Here is a 23,876-nt window from a genome sequence, read left to right on the forward strand (position 1 = left end):
AGAGTCAGCACAATCAGAGTTCTTCCCCAGCACCACCACCACCCTCTCTCAGCTCTCGCACAATGGGAAATAGCCCATTAACTCAGCAGAAAAGTAAGGGCTCTGACTCATTCCATGTCAACGGCCTATACATGCTGACAGGGGCTGGAAGCACAATTGGCAGTTCACAACAAAGAGAAAAGGGAAGAGAAATCCTCCTGAGCAGAGTAAACTTTTGTCACCATGATCCACCATGGGGGCAGGGTACTAGGGTTGCCCCATTGAGTAAATCAGGAAAGAGAGGCCCAGAGTGATGAGCTCACTCGCCTACGTGCAGAGCAGGTAATAAGTGCTCAAAGCAGGATTTGAAGTGGTTGGTCTGATGCCCAGGCCTGCACCTTGCCAGTCTGTTATACCAGCTCCCTGAGGGATCTGGAGTGGGTGAGAGTCCAGGACTCCAGTGCAAACAGACTCAGGTTTGAGGTCAGTTTCTAAGTCTCTGATTTCTGTGAACTCGAGTGTTCTCATCGGTAAATTATAAGCAATAACAGTATCTGTCTTGCGAGGAGGATTAAATGAAATCATTCAAATCCAGTAATGGCCTCAGCATCGGGCCTGGCAATAGATAGAACTGTATGAACGTCAGCCTCTACCACAACTGTGCATTGAGTAAAAAGGGGGTGGATGGTGCCTAGACTCTGACCCGCAGATTCTGGAAGATTCCCTCACCGAGGGGATGGCATGAGGTAGGGTCAGAGAGGGCTTTGGACCCCTCATAGTATCCATCTCACTGGAAATACATCCAATCTCAGGCCAGGGCAGGACAATCCATTGAGGACTCCGGGGGCCTGCCAGGCCAGCAGGGCACCCTCATTTCTCCAGCTCTAATGAAATCTGGCCCCAAACCTCCCGTGTCTAGTGGACATGCTTTGTCCCGAGACAGGAGATCCAAGCCTCTGCTCCCACGTGAAGGTTCCAGAACTCATAGGAATGAGCAACTGGAGGCTGAGGGCCTCCACCCTCTCTGAGGGCTGTACATGGCGGAAGAGGAGGGGGCCTGGCACGGGGAGGACAGGCGTGGGGGGTGAGGCAAGCTCTACCAGTCTCCACAGTGGCTCCCAGGTGTTCGCCTCCATCTCTGTGGCTGAGAGGGGTCAGGTCCAGAAAGCAGAGACACCAGCCTCACTGCCCGTGCCTGTCCCCTAATTTCCCCCATCCCCATCTAAGACTCCATCCCATCCCTCAGAGGAGTCTCTGATTCACTCATTTCTGCTGGACATCTGGGGACAACTCTGGCCACCTTGGCTGGAGATTTGCCCTTCCTATGTGGTTTTTGCCAAGTCACTTAACGAAAATAGCTGGATTTAGGTAGAGTCACAAAGTGGGTCCACACCAGGACTTCACTGGTAAGTGACAGAGTCAGAATGCAAACCCATTTCCTTTACCACCAATTCCAATGTCCCTTTTGCCAAGGGAAAAAAAAATGAGGATGACTAAGTAGATCTTCTCCAAGTTTCCTCCAGCTGAGATAATAGTTTCCTTAATCTTACTGCTGCTTTTTGTAACTCTTGACTCCCAGTGGTTGCCCCAGCCCTGCCCTTTCAGTTTCATCCTTTCCCTCAGTGAAAGAGAAAAAAGGTCACTCAGCAGAGGACCTTGGACATCTAACATCTCACACTGACCCACCCGCAGTCTACCTGAGAAGTGTGTCCACAGTCACCTCCTACAGAATGACACCCACCCTCTGACCCACTCTTACTGTCCCAAGCCCTCGCCCCTCGTCCATCAGTGTGTGAGCAGAGAGCGAGACACCCAGGGGCACGGCACACCCGTCTGCCCTGGGACACGGCCACACCCTCTCAGCTAAACCAGGGGGAGGCTCCTCTCCGCAGCCCGGTCCTGCCCCGCCACCCACGTCCGGAGCCGCCGGGTCTGCGCGCAGGGACACACCCCGGGGGAGGAGCCACCCTCGGGCTGTCCCGGCACAGACTGGAGACTCGGTTCCGCTGCCCCAGCCAGCGCCCACGGGAGACGACATGGCCCAAGAGCGCCCTTCCTGCACCCTGGAGCCTGAGCACCTGCAGCGGCTGCTGCTGTCCTCCCAAGAAGCCAAGAAGTCCGCCTACTGTCCCTACAGCCGCTTCCCGGTGGGGGCCGCGCTGCTCACCCGGGACGGGAGGATCTTCTCGGGTAAGGGCGGCCGCCGGGGCCCCTCCTCGGCAGCCTGGGCGGGGGCCAGGGGAGGACACGCAGGGTGGGCGCCCAGGAAGGTGGAGGGAGACGGCGCTGGGCCTCCCAGTCCCTCCCTGCCTCCTGCCCGCGACTGTGGTAGGACGTGGAAACACGATTGGAGAACTTCTCCCGCGGCTGTCAACTCTTGGAGGTGGGGCAGGAGGGTCGCAGGAAGGGAGGCCCCTAAATCAAGACCATCTGCCGTCCAGGGCGCTGGGAAGGAAGGGCCAAAGCCTTAGGAGGCTCCCTGCGCCTGGCACCTGTTGAGGCCTCCTGGGGATGGAGCAAGACCTCAGCTCCCACCCGGTCATCTAGGTGTTATGCCCATTTTTAGATGAAGAACCTGAGGCCCAGAGAGGCGGCAGGACTCTCCCCAGGACATAAGGAGCACTGGTGGTGGAACCCAGGGTTGGGGTCCCCAAAGTCCTGCTCTCTTCCCTGAACTCAAGGAGGTGGCATCCTCAGTGGTGGGGCAGGCCTGGCCGAGGGTCTTGGAGGAGAGAAGCCAGGTGAGGTGAGGGTGTCCGCAATGACAGGAAGCCCTGGGAGGGGGCAGGAAGCCACCAGAGTCTGCACAGTGGCTCCTAGCCTCCTTCCTGTGGCTTGCTGGTGCTGTGGAAAAACTCACCTGGGGCTGGGGTGCAGCTCAGTGGGAGAGCACTTGCCTGGTAAGTTCCAACACCAAACAACGAAATAACTTAAAATAAACAAATCTTATCTGTACTCAAATTCAAACTCGTTTTCACTCAGCTTAGGGACAGCAGGGGACACGGTAGGAAGGTGATAGGAAGCCATGGTGCCCCTTTGAGTCTCTTGAATATCGAGGTTCTGTTGGGTCTCATGAGACATCGGGGTCTCGGGTCTTTGAGCAGAACCCTCCACGGACTGTTGGCTTGTGACAGGAAGGCAAGGAGCACTACTCATTTAGTCCTTACAACCCCACAAGGCAGAGAAGGAAACCGAGGCTCTGAGCGGGCACATGCCCAGTATCGCAGAGCTGAGATGGGAACCCAGATTTCCCTGACTCCAAAGTCTGCTTCTCTATAAGGGACAAAAAAATCTCTGTCACATGGAGCTCAGGCATGGCCTGATATTTCTGTGAGTGTTGAACATTAACCAGCACCAGGAACAACTCTGCGGAGTGCAGCGTTACAGCATCGTGAACAAGGAATCCGCACAGTCTTGGTGCTCCCCTGTAATCCCAGCAGCTCAGGAGGCTGAGGCAGGAGGATCATGAGTTCAAAGTCAGCCTCAGCAAAAAGCAAAGCGCTAAACAACTCAGTGAGACCCTGTCTCTAAATAAAATACAAAAAAAAAAAAAAAAAAAGGCTGGGGATGGGGCTCAGTGGTCAAGTGCCCCTGAATTCAATCCCTGGTACCCCCCCCCCAAAAAAAAAGGCCTCCACATCCCTCCAGATGGTACAGAAAGCCTCTATGCAGCCCAGCACCTACAGTAACCCCTTGCAGGGCACTTCCTGTGTGGCATTGTCATTGTCCATTTACATGGTCACCCTGTCCCCAACTTTGTGCTGCCACAAGACAGGAGCTGTGCCTTGGATCTTTGTGCCATTGGTCTCCTACAGCGACACAGCACCGGCCTGGTCCAGGGCTGGCCCTCGTTGTTGACTGACTGGATGGATGAATGGAGGTGTTGGCCTTGAGGCTGAGTTAGATTGAGGAGGCAGAGGCGTCCAGGGGCCAGTGGTGGGGGATGGGGTCCATCACGTCAGGCCACAGCACTTCCTAGGCTGGGGACCACTCTGGCTGTCTTCCATACTTGTTTTCCAGCATCGGGACTGGTGTCCTGCTTGGACAAACAGGTGACCAGACAGGCAATGGAGCCAGCCCTCCAAAGCCAGATTCTATGTCGGAATACTCTGGTTCTGCTCGCTCTTTCTTTCTTTCTCCCCCCACCCCTTACTTCACTTTTTTCTCCTTCTTTCCACCTACAAAAAAAGAAGGTCACTCTCAGGTGGCCCCTGGGAGGTCGGCAGAGTGAAGCCTGGGCCTTGGTCATTCCCACATTGAGCATCAACAGGTACTTGCTGAGCCAACTCCACGCCAGGTCACGGGCCAGTGCTGGGTAGACCTCAGAGAGCAGAAATGACATAGCCCTGCCCTCACGGAGGTCCCCTTGCCTCACTCAGGCAGGAGCTTCCGTCAAGGTCGTGGGGAGTACAGGCTGGATCTGGGCTGGCGCGGGTCCTAGTGAAGCACAGGAGAGGCTCAGGAGTGTCGGGTCAAGGTTCTGGGGTCAGAGTGTGAATCCTGGTGCTGTTGTGTGACCCTGGGGGATGGACTTCACCCTCTGAGTCTCAGCTGGCACAGTGACAGAGCAGCTGTCTTATCGCCCACCTTCAGGATTGCTGAGCAAGCACAGCACTGCGCCCGGCTGACACGCCCCATGTGATGAGGAAGGAAATAGGGAGCCGATGATTGTCATTAAGGAGAGGAGTGACATCAGAGTGGTGTTGAGGACAATTTGGCCGCTGGGTTCTGGAGGAGGGCTGGAGCACAGCAAGCAGAGTCAGGGGCTGGTGTCTGTTTTGGTCACTGACCTGTCCAGTGAGTGTGTGCGTATTACCTGGCTCATAACGGGTTCCCAGTTAAGGCTTGTGGAACACATGAAGGAATGGCTCCTACAGGGATGGTGGCAGGCCAGGTGAAGAGGAAGGGAAGATCTGAGAGACTCTGCGTGGGACAAAGGGACGGGACTGGGACGGGCTGTGTTAGAAATGAAGGGCAGGAATGTGGTACTGGATCTGCAGCGGGGAGGGGCAGGGACGGATGAGGCGTCACTCAACGTGGGATGCTGAAGGCAGAGCTGGGCTGTGCTGGGGACAAGGTGGCAGGGACCAACAGCGATATTAGTACCTAGGATGGCTGGAGCACTCGCTAAGCGCTTGGTGGAGAAGATCTCCTGGAACCTCACAGCCACCACATTGGGGGCGAGTAAGGGCCACCACATCCGTCAAGGTGATTGCCCCTAGAAATCACGGAGCATCGCAAGCACAATGGGCCAGGTGGCGCTGCTCCCCGGGCAGGCTGACCCGGGAACTCAGGTCACTGCGCCCTTCCTTATCCTGTGGACACTAGTTTCTTCCTTTTACCCCAAGCGCGGGCATTCCCAGGTAGCAGGGAACACAAGTGCAGGCTGAAGCTGCTTCTCATTCTTACAGCCTCAAACCCAGAGGGGAAAGAACTCCTTCCCACCAACTCCTGATGGAAAAATTCCAGAGAAGGACTCTGATTGGTCCGTTTTGAATTACGGGCACATCCCTGGGCCAATTGGTTGTCCTGATGGGGTAGTGTGATTGGGCCAGCTGATGCACCTATCCCTCCTCCTTGGGAAGAGGAAGCGCCCAATACCACAGAATGGAGCTGGGGTGGAGACTGTGCCAAGCAAAACCAAAAGATGACCAGTTCCCAACATGGGACAACTGAGACTCAGTTTGATCTGATTCCAAATGCCATGCACTTTTGGTGGTCGCTTGGGACTGGGTGGATATGCAGAAGGGGCAGAGAGAATGTGCTGGAAGGAGAGGGCAGTTCACAGAATTCCTGTGGACGCTAGCAGCAGGCGGGGCTTGGAGAAGAGGCTCTTGAGTAACCCTGGGAGACCTGACCTGGGCTCCTGAGGTGGGTTAGAGGGATTGGAGGGTAGAAAAGGCACAGGCGATTTTAGACACGGTGAGTTCACAGCTTACCGCAGTCGCTGCCCAGTTCTGTGACTTTGCTCAAGAAGAAAAGCCCAGCCGCCCTGGAGTTCCTCAGCGCTGGCAGCTGGGGTCCCATCCTGTTCCAAATCAAGTCTGGCTGCAGAGACAGCCTCACTGTCTCGACCTTGTAATGATCATCTTTTCCCCTCTGTCACCGTGGCCCTGGCCAAGGCCTTGTGCCTCTCACAGATGGGCCACCCAGGATGGTAATGATACCTCCAATAACTGCCTCTTCATCATGCACGGCCGGCTGGGGATGGGACATTCCGTGGCTGGAGACATTCCGCAGTTGTTTGCAGGGAGGAAGGGAGGAGGAACTCGCTGGCGAAGAAGGAGCTGCTGAAGGAAAGGGAAGTTAGGAAAGGAGGAGGGTCGGGACAGAGGAGGACTGGGAAACCGAGGGGAATGGAGTCTGGGTTGGAGGCTCAGCCTGTGTTTGTGGGCAGAGATGATGGTCCTGGAGCACCAAGGCTGACCCTAGGGTGGTGCGCAGTGTCCCTCCCCCCATACACACCCGGCAGTGACCTATCACACACCAGAAAGGGTCTCAGGCCAGTGTCCCAACACAGCATCTCTTGGTTTCGCTTCTTCAGCTCTTTACTGAGCCCGGATAGTGGTCTCTCTCCCGCTTTCCTATCCACTTTACTGGACCAGCTTTGAGAGGAGCAGACCTCTTTTTTTTTTTTTTTTTTTTTTTTTTTAAAGAGAGAGAGAGAATTTTTTAAAAATATTTATTTTTTAGTTTTTGGCGGACACAACATCTTTGTTATATGTGGTGCTGAGGATTGAACCCAGGCCGCACGCATGCCAGGCGAGCGCGCTACCGCTTGAGCCACATCCCCAGCCCAGGAGCAGACCTCTTTAAGACACTTAAGGATGTCCTGCTTCACTGTGAAATTCAGCGGGCCTTGGTCAACCCTTCAATCTGTCTTCAGTCTTTCTTCCCACAAACCAGCCCCCGTCTCCACTTGCTTCCCAGCGGTCCCCTCTTTGTGCCTCAGTGCCTGCACAGGGTTGACTGGCTCCACTCCCTGCACCCTAGCCTTCCGCTCTTCTAGGTTTGGGTCAGGTGTCTCTAACCTGCTTCTCAGTTCTCAGCTGAGTATCTCTCCTCTCAGCACCCCCACACCCCTGTTGCCCTCTGTCCCCCCAGACATCACTTAGTTCTCTCTACTGACACTCAAAAGTGGCTCGTCGCAGAGATGGGCATTGCTGAAATCCCTTGGCTCAGTAGTTTAGTTAGAATGCAGTTCATAGGTGAAGTGGTCATTTGCATTGGGCAGAGGATAAGGTTGGGGACAGCTAGGATTTCTTCAAGCTCACGGGCATGACATTCCTCTAGTCCAGGGATTCTCAAATGTGGCCCCAGACCCTCAGCTTGGCACCTCTTCATTAGAAATGTGAATTCTAGACTCCAGTCCAGACCTGTCGAATCAGAGACTCCAGGGGAAGGGGGGACTTCAAAATCTGTTTTAAGAAGCCCTCCAGAAGATTCGGATGCCCACTTGCTGGGTGTGAGAACTGCTTCTCCAACTGTGGTAATATCTCTTAGAGAAGAGTGGGCACCAGCCCTCCGGCTCTGCTCGCTTCTCTGCGGGGCTGGGTTCAAATCTCACCATGAGAATCTCTTTCCTTGTTGATGCTGTGACATCATCCCACCCCAGGCCCCACTGGGTCACCAGAGCAGTGGGAAACACAGCTGGGCTGAAATGCCTGGGAGAGAGAGCTGTCCTTGGCCTCTGGCCACCAGCCTCAGCGTTTAGCCTCTGGAAGAAGGGACTGTAATAGCATCTGCCTTACCCAACTGCTGAAAGGGTTAACTGCCAGCGCAGGGTCAGGTCCCTCACAGTGTGTGGCAGGCAGGAAGTTGGTGGCAATGAGGAATAACAGCAGTTTCACCCCGAGGGGTTATGTGGTCCAGTCCTGTAATCATCGCATTGTCCTGGCTGCTCTCCTGTGCTGTAGAGTGGGCAAGACTGCCAGGAAAGAGCTGGCTCGCCTGGAGACGGTGGCCTGCTTTCTTTTTTGTTTCCTTTCTACTTTTTTTGTTGGTGCATTAGAGCTGTGCATAGTGATGTGATTTACTGCTACATATTCATCCACGCACACCATAGAACAATGTCATCTGGCCAATATCACTCCCCAGCACTTCCCAATAGTTTGCTTTATGAACGCAGGATTATAGTGTGTGGCCTTCCGCCACACCCCCGGCTTTTTCTTTTCTTTTCTTTTGTCCTGAACAAGACTGGCAAGTTACACTGGAACTTGCTAGAGGCCCTAAGTACAGTTCTTACTTTGTATGGCAGAGATGGAGCACTGACAGGAAATTGCACCCCTTCAATGATAGGCAGCCGTCTTAGTCAACTCAGGCTGCTGTAACAAAACACCATAGACTGGGTGGCTTAGCCAACAGATATGGATCTCCAACGGTTCTGGAGATCAAGATGCCAATAGAAACCCTCCTACGTAAGGTCTCCTTCCAATCTTTGCCACCTTCTTACTGTCCTCACAGGACAGAAGGAGAAAGCTCCAATGTCTCTTCTTATCAGGACACCTTATTATAAAATGGGATTCTCTTCTTATAGTCCTATGGGGGCTCCATCCTCGTGGCCTCCTGGAAACCTGAGAACCTCCTGAGCAAGGCCTCACTTCCTCATACCATCACACTGAAGGTCAAGGCTTTGGCAGGGAATTTGAGGGGGACACAAACATTCAGTCTGTGATGGTGACCGAGAGCCCCATGTGTCTCTGCCCTCAGGAAGTTCACATTTTAATAGGGGAATCAGATACTAGGGACATTGGCTTCTAGAAAGTGTTAAGTGCTGAGAAGAAAATTAAATTGGGATAAAGTAATACAGAAGATTGAAGGGGGTGAGAGATGCAGCTTCAGACATCGAGACCAGAGGAGGCTTCTCTGCGGAGGTGATATCAGAGCAGACTTGACCAGGGTGGGCTGTGTGCATGTAGGGTATCAAAAGACAAAATCACAACAATTTAGTTTAAAGATCTTAATGGATTTTATTTCCAATCCCAGAATTAGGCAGCACTTCATTTCATAAAATAGGATAAGTATGCTGACATACAATGCAGAGGTGGTTTGATTTATAGGCAGAGAAAGGATGAAGACAAAACAAAAAGACAAAAATTGGATCGATCACTTCAAAGTTACTTTTCTTCTAAAATGGTTTGTGGGTCGGCTTTGTGTCGCGGGAGGAAATTAACTTACAAAGAGAAAAGGTTTGTTTTGGTTCACAGTTCTGAAGATTCTGCTCCAAGATCAAATGGAGATAAGGACATTGTTTTGTTTTGTTTTGTTTTAACGTTGATGGTGGTGCTGGGGATTGAATCCAGGGCCTTGTGCATGCAAGGCAAACACTCTATCAACTGAGCTATAGCCCCAGCCTCCTCCAAGATCAAATGGTCCCATGCTTTGGGCCCCCTGCCAGGGCAACCCACCAAGGCGGGAGCATGTAGCCATATAAACCACCCCGCTCAGGAGCCGGGAAGCAGCAAGAAACAGAAAGAGACCCGGTTTCCACAGTCCCCTTAGAGTACATGCCAGTGACCTCAGGACCTCCCATGACACTTCCTGCTGGAGGTCCGCAGCACTTCCCAGTAGGCCACCCTGGGGACCAAGCCTTCAACACACGGGCCCTGGGGAGGCTCAACATCTGGTCTACAGCAGGCAGGGACAGGGAGACGCCAGGTTAACCTCAGGTTACCGTTTGTGTGTGTGCAAGGAGCAAGAAGTGCATTCTCGCGTCTGTTGAAACTGACCCGTTAGGGAAATCTGTTGTTTCTCCTGTCATCTGGAAAGGTCTGATAACAAGTTAATTTCAATTCGATGACATGGGACTTCAGCACAGATATGCCACGGGAGGCTCAATACCTGTCGTTATCATTTTGCAAAGGAGGACAATTGATCCTTAAGGAATTTCAGTCCCTCTCCCAATTCTCAGAGCCAGTAGAACAAGTCCCAGGACCCGATAGAACCTCAGGGTTGTTCCTGCAAAGCGCCTGAGTCACGGGGGCGAGGGGGGGGGGACAGGAGGGTGCTCCCAGCAGGACGACTGCTCTCCTCTTAACTGTGGAGATGTTTTGCGCATGATAAGGAAGACTGCTCTAAATGTCACCTTTCTGAACTTCCACCAGACACATGCCCTTGCCCTGAGAGTCTGGGTCTTCTCCAAATGTGGCAATTTGCTTTCACAACTCATCAGGGAATCCCCAGGTCTATGTGAATCATGTCTATTGGGAAAAGGGTCAGGCCTGAGTCAGGGACAGGTCAGGGCTGGCCAGGGTTGCTGGCCTGAGAGGAAGGCCAGCAGGGATGAACCTGGGAGAGGCAGAAGCCAAGAGCAGGTGTTGCTCTCAGGGGTCCCAGGGCTCTTTGTGTCCCATGAAAAGAATTGAGCCAGAATTGGCAGGCAGAGAAGAGGTTTATTGAAAACAGAAGTTCATTCTGGGAAACCAGAAGTTCATTCCAGGAAAACGGAAGTGAAACAAGCTAGGAGGTAGCCCAAGGCCCTGTCTACACCTCGGAGCTTGCTTTTATTGCACTGTGCTAGTTCCTTTAGGGAGGGCATTTGGGGTTGATTGACACCTTGATTGACAGCTGAACCTTACATAATTTCCTTTCTACTCTGCATGGTGAAGTTTCATTTTCCATCGGAAAATGCACAGAGCGGGAGCAAACCGCAACGCCAATGGTACATTAGCTAGCAACAGGGGAACTTTAGGTCAGTCCCTGGGGCTGTTACCCTGGCCCCAGATTGGGGACTTTCTCTAAAGGGGCTTGAATTCCTCCTGTGGTCATCTAGTCCTCCCTTTAACCACAAGATGACCCAGGATTCCCTCCCAGGAGGCGCTTCAGACAGAGTGTGAGGAGGGTGCCTTTCCCATCCTGCCGCCAAGCCCCGTCTCCTAACTCATACAGCAGGGTCAGCAGAGGTGGGAGCCGCGGGCAGGTGTGGGCAGGCAGGCGTGGCGGGGATCGGGACCACGCTGGGGAGCAAGAGGGACTGGTTCATCTCTTCACTCAACTTCCGTCAGCCCAGCGGAGGTTGAGTGATAAGGGGTCAGTTATCTCAGCCATATAACTCACTTTGGGTGCTAGGGATTGAACCCCAGGACACTTTACTACTGATCCAATCCCCACCCCTTTTCATTTTTTCTTTTGAGACAGGATCTCACTAAACTGCTGAGGCTGCCCTCAAACTTGAGATCCTCCTACCTCAGCCTCCGGAGTTGGATTACAGCTGTGTGCCAGCACCTGGCTCATAACGCACATTTTAATATGAATGCCTGAGGGCCTAGCCAGCGTGGGCCGTGGTACCTGTTAACCGCTGCTCTCAGGATCCATAGAGCAGGCCTACTCTACGGATGGATTTATCTGTAGATGCAAAGGATAGAAATGCTCATGAATTACTATAGACAGAAAGAGAATGTATGTGTGACCAGCAACCTAGGCCCAAGGCCTGACTTCTGAAGCCCCAGCTAACCAGGAATGACCACATGCCCCACCCGCCCGCCCCCCCCCCAAAAAAAAAAACAAGCAGAAAAGGAAACTTTAACTGATGTGGCCATATTGGGAAGACAAAGTGAAACCCGGCCCCTGAGCCCCGGTGCTGACAGGGGCTCAAGTTAAATGGAGGAGGAATTGGGGTGGGGATAGGGGTAGGGTGGGCTGCACAATTAAGCCATCTTGGTCACACTGCGCTCTGATGGATCATTCTCTCGGTCCTGGTTCTGTGAAGGGGCTCCCGAGAAGTCCTTATCACTCCAGGGTCCCATTTCCACGTGCCCCCCAGATCATTTGTCTACCACTCTTGTGATCCTAGAAGTGGGCCATGACTGGGGACTCCCAGGTCCCATTTCAGGGGCCTGAAACAGGATGCTGCGAGTCTCGCCTCTGTCTTCCAGGAGCACAAGATGGGCTAGATGAATTGAGGGCAAGTGGCCCTCATGTTACTGTTTTTTAGGTAAACACTCCTTAAACCATTTAACATGCCTATGTGCAGACCAAAGTTTAAGTCAATAGGAGACAGATACAAAATGAAGGCAGGGATGCCGGGCAGGCCTAAATGGAGAGTCTCTGCCCTTTAGCAAAGGCGGCCTCTCTCAGTCCCTGGGTGCACCTAACTGAACAGTGGGAGGAGCTGGAACCTAGCTGGCCCTCAGGGGCAACTGTCTCGGGCCAGACGCTCCTCTCCCTACCTGGCCTCACCTCTTCCCTCTCAGTCCTCTGTGCGTTTCATGTCTGGTATTGATCTCGCCCATGATGGATGGAGACAGGGCGGCCCACACTGGGTGTCAGAGAGGAACCAAAGTCCCACCCAGAGAACTCTGATTGGCCAGTTTGGGTCAGGGCTCAGCCTTAGGCCATGTGAGAAAAGATGTCAGCTTCCATGTGAACTATCTGCTGGGAATGAGGTCAGGTGCCAAACACAGAGGAAGCAGGGCTCGCTGACCACCTCCGCACCCAGCTCAGAGCCGGATCTCTCCACAGCCCTCTTGCTCCAGCCTGGCCTGCCTCTGCCTGTCACTAGTCCCCTGGCCGGCAATAGCAGTCCATAGACCAAATAATCATCTGTCCCCATTCCCTCAATACACGTTGTGGAGCAGGACAGGGCGGCAGCCGTAAGATCTCACGTTAGCAAAGGGTTAGCAAAGGGAAGAACAGGAAACCCACAGGGGGGCCGTCAGGCCATTAGTGAAAACCGCTGTGTGGAGCCCTCCTGCCCTGGATCACATGCTCCCCTTCCCTTTCTGCCCTGGGGGTGACCCTTCTTCACTGTCCCCTGGGACCCCTGGCTCAGCCCTCTGGGAGCTTCTTCCTTGGTCACTATCCTCCTTGGCCATTCATCTAACATGTGCCCCCTTTGGGGGCCCCTAGTTCTGTGCACACACGTGTGGTGTTTTGGGGGTTCAGGAGTTTCTTTAGGGGTTGAACAATCATAGGCTCTTGTGGACCTGACTTGCCTGTTTGCTCTACCAACTACCGACACTGAATGGTTATGTCAGAAAAACACAGAATTCTGTGACATTTGAGTCACTGTATTTTGAGACCTTTTTGTTACAGCAGCGTAGCCTTCTTTGGCTACTCAATTCCATCAAAAACTCAGATGCCTCCTGCTCTCTTTGCTTCCAGTCCTCCCGTGCAGGAGCACCACACCCAAAAGGCCCTTCCAGACATGGTTATCGACCCTGCCAACTCTGTTTCCCAGAACTGGCCTCCTGCTGCCGCATGTCAGGGCTGGCTATTGAGGCACCTGAACAATAGTCTGAGTGGGAAGGTAACAAATGACACTCTTAATTAGATCCTGGCCACAGGGCTCCTTCTCATTGCCAGGTAGAGGAATATTAATGGTAGGTAATGCAGTCTGCCCTTCAGGTTATGGCAGTCTGCCACAGACTTAACAAGGGCCATCAGCCTGCCATCTTGCCACATCTGTCTGTGTCTCTCATTGATATCACCCAACCATCAAACCAATGCCATATAGTTTAATTTTTTTTTTTTTTTGTACCACAGATTGAACCCAGGAGCACTTAAACACTGAGCCACATCCCAAGCCCTTTTTACTTTTTATTTTGAGACAGCGTCTTGCTAAGTCCCTCGGGCCTCATTAAGTTGCTGAGGGTTGGTCTCAAACTTGTGAGGCTCCTGCCTCAGCCTCCCAAGTCACTGGACTTATCAGTGTGTGCCACCAAGCCCAGCTTTAGATGTTTTTGTTAAAGTTGTATCTCACTTTTTATATTCATTGAGTGTAGGCTACGCTGCTATAACAAAAAGGTCTCAAAATACAGTCACTCAAATATGATAGAATTCTGTTTTATTTTTTCTGACATAACAATTCAGAGTAGGTTGTTGGTAGAGCAAATAGGCAGCTCTGCTCTGTGAATTGACCAAGGTCCCAAGTCCCTTCTCTCGTGTTGCTTCTCCATTCCTATGACATACACCTCATGGTCAAAGCTGTCCCACTCCATCCGCTCCCACCTTCCAGCTCATGGAAAAGGAAAAGAAAGGAAATAGAGGTAAGGAATCTCATTAAAGAAAACATAACCCACAAGTTTCCCATTGTCACTTTGGGCCACATCCTATTGGCCAAAATTCAGTCATGACATGGCCACACTGTGCTACAAGGGAGTCAGTCCTGTTGGAATGGGGGTCTCTCCGGTCACTTGGAGGAAGAATAGGAAATGGAGATTGGGGAGTAATTAATGTCTCTGCCTCAGGAAGAAAGCAAGCTACAAAGAGTGATGAGGAACGTCGTACACCGAGTCCCAAAGGTCGGGAGACAGCCTGGCTCCCGGGGCCACTTCTTCATGGTCTCAGCTCCCTGAAAATGGGCATTTCCCAGCCAGCCGACCTGGCACTGCCAACACTGTCTCCTGGGAGCATCCCTGGCTCCTTGTCCCCAGGAGGACCCCTGAGAGGGGCACTGGGAAGGACTCTCTCTCTCTGAGGGTGTTGGGCCACCTTCACCACTCACCTCCCACGGGAGGCCCCAGGATCGCCCGCCACCTGGTGCCATCCTGGGCACCTCCTGCGAAGCTTGGGAGTTTTCCGTTAGTTGATTTCTTTGATTTGATGGTGGTTTTGCAACAGGACTCACAGAGAAGCCTGGCTGAACCCAGGCAGCAGGTGACCGGCAATGGACACGTTGCCCAGCCCTGAGCTTCCAATCAGGGCCTCTGCGACACCAGGACTCCATGGCTTATTTATACACAGCGGAACGGGGCAGCCCGCGGTTCTGGAGGTTGCGGAGTCCGGGATGAGGCCCTGGCGGCAGTGTCTGGGGAGGGCCCCCTTTCTCCCAGATGGTGCCTCCTCCCTGTGTCCTCCCGTGGCAGAAGGCACGGGGCAGCTCTCCGGGGCCTCCTTTTAAGGCATTTATTTAATCCATGGAGATCAGTCCCCTTCATTGGGTCCTTGTGACCTGGTCACCTCTGCAAAGGTCCCACCTTTGAAGACCATCACTTTGGGATTGGGTCTCAGTATATGAAGATGGGGGACACAAACATTCAACCCCTGCAGGTGTCCCACCTCAGGGTTTCCGACTCTTAGATCCAGGCCTGGGGCTCTGTTGACTTTTATTTATCATTTACTGATTATTAATTTTTTTTTCTTGGCACAGGGAATTAAACCCGTGGCCTCACACATGCTAGGCGAGTGCCACACGGAGCCACACTCCCAGCCCTCTGCTCACCTTCCTTAGCCTCAGCACCTCCTGACCTTGACCTCTGCAGGTGCTGAGGCTGCTCGGCCCGTCCTGTCCCCCGCTGCGCCAGGAGGGAGGCGCTGGGGAAATGAAGGCAGCGAGTGGCCTTGGGCAGGGCCACTGCACCATGGGCTCAGGGTCCCCCAGGGCTCCAGGTCAAACCGCCCTTTCCTTCTCCCGCCACGTTGGAGGGGCCGGTCCCTCGCCATCCTGGAATGGGCCAGCCTCGTGGCATACCCGCAGCAGGAAGTGGCCCTGCTGGACAGATCACCGGGCTCTCCTCTCTCCTCAGGGTGCAACGTGGAAAATGCCGTCTACCCACTGGGCAACTGTGCTGAGCGGAATGCCATCCAAAAGGCCATCTCCGAGGGACACAAGGACTTCAAGGCCATTGTTATCTCCAGGTGAGCGGGGGAGGCAAGAGACAGGGACCCTCCTGCAGCCCTTCAGCCAAGGCCCCACCTGGGACTCCTGGGCACCTCGGTGCCAGGCACGGGTGCAGGACCTGCTGAGTCTGAGGGCGAGGAGATAAGTAAGAAGTGGACTCTGTCCCTGTGAGCCCCGGGAGCAGCCCTAACACCAGGGCGGGTTCCCTTCCAACGGCACAGGGCACACAGAGAGGCAGCCCAGAGACCAAACCTGGAGGGACCCCGGCTGAGGTTCCCTCCTACAGACAAACCAGACCTGAGGCCCAGAGAAGTCAAGCTACTTTCCTGGGAGTTAGTGGCAGAGCTGGGACAAAACCCAAGTCCCAGAGTGCCACTCCAGGGCCATCCCACTGCTCCAGGCTGTTCCAGGAGGTCAGTGGCTGCTAACCCGGCCCTAAGCTCACGCCCGTCTCCGGGCACCAGAAGCAGGACAGGGAGACCAGCTGCTGAGGTGGCAGCTGGGGACGGAGCGTGGTTCAGACGAACCCAGCTCCAGCCCAGGTTCTGGCTGAGGAAGAACCCCAGCCAGCTCTCTCTGTGCCCCAGACACAAATGTCCTTGTTCTGGGGACCTACCCTCAAGGCAGGCACGCCGAGTTTTTGCTGGCTCTGGGCCCAAATACGGTGGCCGCAGGGCTCCCTCTGAATGACCTCTTTACTCATTTGACATTGATTGAATGACCCGGGTGAGCTGCTTTTGGTCCCCTTGTGCATATTATAGGAGATTGTCACTAGCGAGTTAATGACATGAGAAAGGTTAGCCCACCCAGAAAGAGGCTCCACGGCTGACCAAGCCTTGGTCTTTGGGGGATTTGGCTGCCTGGGTCACACCCCATGGGCAAGGTGGTCCTCCCGGGGGACAGAGCATCATGCAGCTGCCCAGAGCAAGGCTGGTGAGTGTGGCTTTTCTCAGACCCTGAGCTCCCATGGGCTGGCCTGGGGTGGGCCAGCTCACTCCAGGTTTGTTCTCTGGGTGACGGCCACACGTACACGGAGGGAGAAAGGACCCTGCTCCCCGGAGCCCCCCCCCCCATGACAGAGCCCTGTCCTGGCTTTCCTTCAGCTTTGGGAGAATAAATGAGGCTGTGCCGGGAACATTTTGTGCAGATGAGCAAATATCAGAAAGTGAGTTGCACTTAATGAAAAAGAGAGAGACAAAGAGAGAGAGAAAGAGAGAGAGAGAGAGAGAGAAATAACTCAAAGCTGATTTCTTTGAGAAATAACTCAAAGAAATAACTTTCAAAGCTGATTCATAAAAATAATGATATCCAGGAGAAAGAGAAACGAAAGTCAACAAAAAGATAACAGGGCAGAAGCCTTGTCGTTAGAACTTTCCAGATAAAAAAAGCCTTTTGCTCTTGGTCATAATCTGCTTTTAAACACGACTGGGCATTGCTAGCCACGATTAGCAAGTGTCCTTATTTACACATAACCTGCGTTTCTCCCGCGCCCAGCTGTCCTACTCTGGTGATTCTCCCTGGGCCTGTGTCCCCAAACCAGGAATGTGTCATGGTTGGATCAATTGAGAGCATGGATTTAGGGGATGGATGGGAAACGCCAGTTCTCCCTTGGGCACCGGACAAGGCTGAACAGACCGAGCCCCTCTGAGATCTCTAAGGACAGACCCTGCACCAGGAGAGGCTCAGGGGTCCCCCCACAGGGCCCGGGTGGGCTTGGCTTGCAGAGGAATGAGCTTGGCCCGAGTCCCAGCTGCAGTCACCACGGTCCGTGGGTTTCCAGGCTGTCTGATCTGACCAGCGTGACTTCAGCTGTGACCAAGGTCGGCACAAACCACCAGAACTCAAGGCAGGAAGGCGGGGGGGGGGGGGGGGGGGGGCGAGGGGGAAGAGGGAGGCAGGAGGAAGTGTCCAGATGGAGCCGCCCTCCAGGGACTCTGGGCAGGGATGTGGAGCCAAGGGTAAGCCTCCGGCTCCAGGGTCAGCGAGGCCTCCTGCTCCCCCACGGACCACGGGCATGGCGCCACGGTCTCTGAGCCGACCTGATCCACGAAATGGGGAGAGTAACGTCTATCCACAGGCTGTCCCAGCGTCTCCTGAGATGGTTTCTGTCTGGAGCAGAATATGTCCCCATCTTAAACTCCGGTTTTGAAGTCATCATTATTACTTCAGCAGGCTGCAAGGTCCCCAAAGGTAGCGTGAACAGATTCTGGGTTCCAGTCCCAGCTCCGTGGCCGTGGTCAAGGGGCCTCAGCTGTCATGAACTAACGTGTAGGTTGATAAGGGTACCTGCTCAGCCCTCACCCTTGCAGAAGGGTGAGGGCTGAGCAGGTTGAGGAATAAATGCTCTAGACCCTGGGCACAGTGCCCCGACCAGAGGCACAGTGTAAGCCAGGGCCATTGTTATTCTTAGAACTATGTTGCGGTCACACCTCCTTGTGACTTTCGGTAGTTGAACTGGTCAATCTAACTTTCCCATAAAATACATGCTTGCCCCCCTTGAATGCCCTAACAGGTCACCAAGTTCAAGGAACTGTTCATCGGGTAGTTGACAGAGCATGCCACAAGACAGGAAGTGGCAAGCTCAGCAGGGGCCAGATCATATGAGGTCTTACAGGTCATGGAAGGGAGGCTGAATTTCACCTGAAGTTCCCCTCCCAGGGCACTGCCCACTTTTTGCCTTTGTTACCTCATTGACATTCAGATTCATTCCCCCTCAACCATGAAGGGTGGGGCTTTCCTATTGTCTTTGTTGATCCTTTTCCTTGACTGCCCGGCTCAGAGCAGGTTCTTGGTTTATGTGGGTGGAACGAAGCCAGATATAACCCAGTCCAGCCCTAAAGGCTTATGGGAGAGGCCCATGGTGCAACAGCTGTCTCCTGATCATTACTCGGTCAACTTGGCTCGGGGGCCTCCTGGGCCAGGTCTGCACCTTTTCATGTTCCCATGGACTTCTGGAACAATGCTCAGAGAGGACCCCGCCTTTCCATGGAGCAGGGAATTATCAGGAAGATTAAATAAAATAGCACCCTCTGTCCCCTAAGCCCCTTTATTCTGTTCAGAGCTCCCATCCCACCTCCCTTGGTACCTGGTCGGCGGGTGGGTGGTCTGCCTCTCCTGCCTTGACTGTAAATTCCTGAGCACCGTGAGTCTGTCTCAATCACTGCTTCGTCCCAGCACCCATGACAGTGCCTGGCACATAGCAGGTGCTCACTAAATGTTGGTCTGAAACGAGGCAATACATACAGGGTGCTTTGCAGGATGCTCTGCACGTTCTTGGCACACGTTAAACAAATATTGTTAACACAGAATAAGAGGAGTCATAAAATAATACATGGCACACATGAAATGTGATAAGGTACTGAGCCCGCGACAGCGAGGATAGATGCAAGGAACTAGCACAGACGATGACAATATGGGCATGCACACCTCGCCACACCTCATTTTGTTTTCTCACGGTCCTACACGAGGTAGATGACTTCATTCCCCAAGAACTGAGGATGGTTAAAATGACTCCAGGTTCCCGCATAGGTTGGTTGCAAGAGGAGGAGCTGAAAACCTAAGAAGTTGAGGTCCCTTGTTCTTGCAGGTGTATCTTAAAGCCAGGGTGCAGCAGGCGAGATGATGCTGCTGCTGGCTCAAGGTCTGGCGCTCCAGCAGGCTTCGGGTTTCCCAATTAAACCTTTAGGTGACCTTAGTCCTGCTCAGAACTGGAGGGCTGGCTGTAGGTGCTTGCATTCTCACCGGCAGCCCCTGGCTCTAAGCCCCTCCTCTCCAAGCTTTCTTAGATTCGAGCCTATTTTACTCTTTGAGTCTCATGCATCTTGTTCTTCGTGCATCAGGGCCTTTGCACATATTCTTTAGTTCCTTTGCCTACAACATAGAAAAAAACCCAGCTTCAGGACAGCATCTCTGTCACTTCATCTCACTGACCCTGCTTCCTCACCTGTAAATTGACCATTCTGACACACAGCTTACTCTGAAAATTAAATGAAATGATGCATGTCAAATGCCTGGGGTAGTAGTTGCTCACTAAATGGCGATGATGTATGACCTCTACTGTTCCTCCAAGGACAGGGTCAAATGCTGCCTCCTCTGTGAAATATCCGCTTTCACTCTGGTGGCAGGGCTTGTCTCCCTCTTACTCTGTGTCCTAACTACATGTTGTTTAAAGTAGTATCCGGCTTTCTGTCACCTGCTGGGCTGAGCCATCTCATGAAGGCCAGAGTCAAATTCTCCTCAACCCCTGGAACCCCAGAGGGTAGGCGACACTTTGTGTTCCCTAAACACTGAATGCTCTGAAGACGACCGCATTCCTGCCGCTGGCCTTGCCCCTTGGAAGTGTGGGAGGCCACCAAGTCGCCTCCCCAGCCTCTGGGACATCACATGTCTGAATCAGGAGCTGTCCAGGGCTCCGGCCTACCTGGATTGCTGCGGGACACACTAATCTGCCTTCCCATCTCTATTTCCCCAGTAACCTGCAAGATGACTTCATCTCGCCGTGCGGGGCCTGCCGGCAGGTCATGAGAGAGGTAAGAGCCCCCTCCGGGCCGGTCCCCGGCAGAAGGCCCTGGCTCTGGCCTCCAGGAGCCAAGTGGCCCGGTGCTGTTGGCCGACTCCGAGGGCTTTCCCACCCCGCAGGAGACACTGCAACGGCCCCTTCTTCCCGCAAATACTTCCTGAGTGGGTGTCACGGGTGCCAGGCCCTGAGCCAGTGCTGGGGACAAGGCAAGTCAGGCCCTGCCTCCTGAGAGCTCGCGGCCCCGGGGCCCAGGTGGACACAAACAAGGAGGCGTCCAAGAAAGGTTGTGAGAGGGAGAGGGCAAGGTGAGTCACTGCAGGAAACGGAGTCAAGTGACAGCGGGGACACTCCAGAGCAGGGGCTGCAGACGCCAGCCCGTGGACCACAGCTGGCCGCCACTGGTCTTTATCAATAAAGTTTTATTGGAACCCTCTGTGCCCATCATTGATGTATCATCCTGGGCCACGGTCCCCGTCCCTTGGAGAGCAGAGCCGAGCAGTTACACAGAGGCCACCTGGTACTTACTGGCCTGGGACAGAGGGGGTGTCCACCCTGCTCCAGATGGCCAGGAGGGCCTCTCTAGGGGAAGGCCTTTGAGCAGAAATCCAAGTCACGAGAAATTAGGGGAAGGTGGTTCAGGGAGTTTTCCAGAGACCAACAAGGTCACCTCTTGGTGAACTGAGACACAGCAAGAAGCACAGGACCTGGGCAGTGGAGTGAGGGGACCATGGGACACGGGGTCAGAGGCCTGGGCAGGGGCCAGATGGGGCCCCATCGCAGCAGACGGAGGGCAATTTTATTCCAGAAACAGCAGGGACTGAATTGTACACTTAACAATGGTTCAAAAGCCAAATTTTATGTTATGTCCATGTTGCCACATTTTTTTTAAACGCTGAAAAAAAGAAGAGCATGAAGGGACGTTTGTAAAAAGGAGCGTCTGGGTTGTGACGGGTGTGTTACAAAAGCCGCCTTCGGAAGGCAGTGATTCCGCCAACTCTGAAACCACAGGGGTGGCTTAGACCGCGGGCTCTTCATCTGGGCCAGGTGGGAGTTTTTGAGGTTTATATGAACATTGGGGAGTGGCCGTGAGCCTGTGGATTCTCAAAGAGGATGTGTCCTTTGGAATCCCAAAAGGTGAAAGCCACCAGCTCAGAGCCCCACACACTCGGCCCTTGAGCTCTGGCGCCATGTCATCAACCGCTCTGAACACTGCAGCTTGTTTGGCCCTCGCCCTGAGCCCGGGAGACACGCAGATGCCATCAGCCCCATTTCCAGAGAAGCCGAGCACCCGCTCACGATGAGCTGGCATCGGTGGCCCTTGTCGGTCTCCCTTAAAACATTAATTCTGAAAAAGCCAGAAGATTGATGGTGTCTGGTGAATACTTGGTGGTTCAGACAGAAGTGGAGGCTGCGAACCGGAGCGGTCGCTGGCAGCCAGCGTGACCTAGCAGAAGGGGTGCGTTTAACTGAGCCCATACTATGTGTCTTTCCCGGAATTGTCTCTAAATCTCACCACACCTGGCCAGGGAGAGCCTGGGTCTGCTGATGCACACCATCTCCATGACACCACCACCAACTTAACTCCCACCTACTGACCTGCCTACCACATGCTCCCATCTCTAAAACTGTCTCATGGATCAAGACGCTGAGCCCTAAAGACTTATCCTCTGCCTGAGGTTGTACAGCAAGCAAATGTTGTTCCTCACAGTGCACAAGAAAGAGGGGGAGTCAGCTCACTGTTCCCTGTAAGCCTCGGTTTCCTCATCTGTAAAATGGGCCTAACCGCACCCACCTCCAAGAGTAGATACTAAGGCAAGCGCACTACCGAGGGCATCATGAAGCAGGCATGTGACCTGTCCCGAGGGGTAAAGGACAAACAATGAGGGAAGCAGGCCTTAGCTGTCATTCATCATAGTAGAAAGAAGTTGGCCTCTGGCGGTTAGATGGGTGAGCCCTCAGAGGACACATTGCCCACCAACCATGCGCCCCGGGCCGTTGGGCCTCTCAAGGTCTCTGTGTCAAGCACAATTTCTGCCATTACCATTTTACAGATGGGGAAACTAAGGCACCCAGAGGAATGTGGGGCAGTGAGTGAGAGCCACCCAGGTCCCCCTCAGCCCTCAGCGCCTGCCTCCCTCAGCCTGGCCTTGTCTCTTTTCCAGTTTGGCACCGACTGGGCCGTGTACATGACCAAGCCGGACGGCACGTACGTGGTCAAGTCCGTCCAGGAGCTGCTGCCCGCTTCCTTTGGGCCCGACGACCTGCAGAAAATCCAGTGAAGGCCGAAGAACACCCCCTGTCCAGGAGGGCCTGGTTCCCACAGCTGCTTAAGGGGACAGCCACCCAGAAAACTTCCTGAAGGTGGCTTTGCTGACCTAAGGACACCAGCCAAACGGGGTCCCGTCATACAGGGGCCAGGGAGGACCGCTTTTCCAAGTCCAGCAAGCACCGTGAGGGGACAGGGCTTCTCTCGCCAGGCAGGGGCCCTCCTGCGCCCCGTCCACCCTGGGTTCAGAGCGCGCTGTCCCTGGCTTTCCCTCCCATGGCCCTCTTTAAAGCTCCACCTCTGGACGCTGCCCCAGCCTGAGGTCCTGGCCTGTTCCAGCGGCTCTGCTTGTCACCCGCAGCCCGATTTGCACAGATGTGTTTGCTTTCTGTCGTTGCTGCAGCTCTTGGCAGGCACAGGGCCATCTGTCCCATTTAGAAGGACCTGGACAGTCTACTTGGGAGAAAGCGGATACTTTAAAATTGTGCCTCTCTTCCATCTGCTACCATTTGTACCTCGACTGTCCCCAAAAGCCCATGTCTAAAAGGCTTGGTCCCCAGCCTGTGGCACTGCTGAGGGAGGGTGAAACCTTTAAGGTGGGAGACCTTCAGGTCAGGGGTGGCATGACCTTGTAGGGCACTGTGGGACCCCAGTCTTTTTCTCTCTTTTGCTTTCCTGTCATGAGGCTTTTGCTCCTGGCACCCCCTCCTGCCATGATGTGCTGCTTTTCCATAGGCCCAAAGTCAGGGGGCAAACCAGTCATGTACTGAAGCATCCAAAATAAACCTTTTGTCTTTATGAGATGATCATCTCGGATGTTTGTTATAGTCACGGAAAGCCAACGAGGACACCATCTCTAGAGTCTGGTTTTGGCTCAGCATAGACCTGAGCCCTGGACGCTGTCCACCTGCTGCCTGCAGCCGAGATTCCAAAGGGCGTGAAGGGAGCCTGGTCAACCCCCCAAAGCTTCCTCTCGGGGCCTCCTGGGAGTCGTGGACTTTCGTGTGTGTTATTTTTCATAGAAAATGCCCAACAACTGTGGGAGCTGGCTATCTCCCCTTCTCACAGATGAGGGTGCTGGGATTCGGAGAATCGAGCTCTCATTCTAGGACCATGGCAAAGCTTGGCACAGAATCCAGGGCCCTTGACCTCCCCTATGTTCTAGAAGCTCTGTGGACTTCGCCGTGCACCGAGGTGTGTACCACAATGGACCCATTACACCCTCATTTATCAAACCAAAGGGCAAGATCATCACCTTCACTTTATCAATGAACAAGGCAAGATTCAGAGGACCTGAGCCACACGCCCAGAGCTAGTCAGTGGCAGAGCCGGAATCTGAACCAAGTCTGCCTGATTCCAGCATTTCCCCACAGCTGATGTGCTTGTTTATGAGGGTTTTATACATCGAATATGCTAAATAATGCAAAGAGGAAAATGTCTAAAACACAGTCTCTGCCCTTGAGCCACAGTCTGACGGGAAAAGAGGAGTGTAAACAGAACCCACAAATACACACTGCCGTCCGGGCAGTACCGAGTGTGGGTGGCACCGTGGG

The 23,876-nt window shown here is 53.8% G+C and overlaps 1 protein-coding gene across 2 annotated transcripts; it reads left to right on the forward strand.

The window, feature by feature from the left end:
- The first annotated feature begins 1,904 nt into the window (after nucleotides 1–1,904).
- Nucleotides 1,905–23,124, forward strand: Cda (cytidine deaminase). 2 transcript variants are annotated; one of them, XM_021733982.3, is made up of 4 exons: nucleotides 1,905–2,169; nucleotides 15,444–15,555; nucleotides 20,010–20,067; nucleotides 20,177–20,485. In XM_021733982.3, exons 1-4 carry the CDS (start codon nucleotides 2,016–2,018, stop codon nucleotides 20,216–20,218), a joined length of 366 nt encoding a protein of 121 aa, XP_021589657.1. In that variant the 5' UTR covers nucleotides 1,905–2,015; the 3' UTR covers nucleotides 20,219–20,485. The 2 variants fall into 2 exon arrangements, with proteins under 2 accessions (XP_021589657.1, XP_005317602.1); XM_005317545.5 differs by lacking the exon at nucleotides 20,177–20,485 and adding an exon at nucleotides 22,220–23,124 and having other exon boundaries at nucleotides 1,910–2,169.
- The last annotated feature ends 752 nt before the right edge of the window (nucleotides 23,125–23,876 follow it).

Source organism: Ictidomys tridecemlineatus, chromosome 11 (genome assembly GCF_052094955.1).
Source record: "Ictidomys tridecemlineatus isolate mIctTri1 chromosome 11, mIctTri1.hap1, whole genome shotgun sequence".
Classification (NCBI taxonomy): Eukaryota; Metazoa; Chordata; class Mammalia; order Rodentia; family Sciuridae; genus Ictidomys; species Ictidomys tridecemlineatus.

Coding starts and splice junctions, on each gene's coding strand:
- Cda (XM_005317545.5), top strand. CDS start 2,016: ATGGCCCAAGAGCGCCCTTCCTGCACCCTGGAGCCTGAGCACCTGCAG. Junction 2,170..15,443: donor GGACGGGAGGATCTTCTCGG/GTAAGGGCGGCC, acceptor CTCTCTCCTCAG/GGTGCAACGTGGAAAATGCC. Junction 20,068..22,219: donor GCCGGCAGGTCATGAGAGAG/GTAAGAGCCCCC, acceptor TCTCTTTTCCAG/TTTGGCACCGACTGGGCCGT.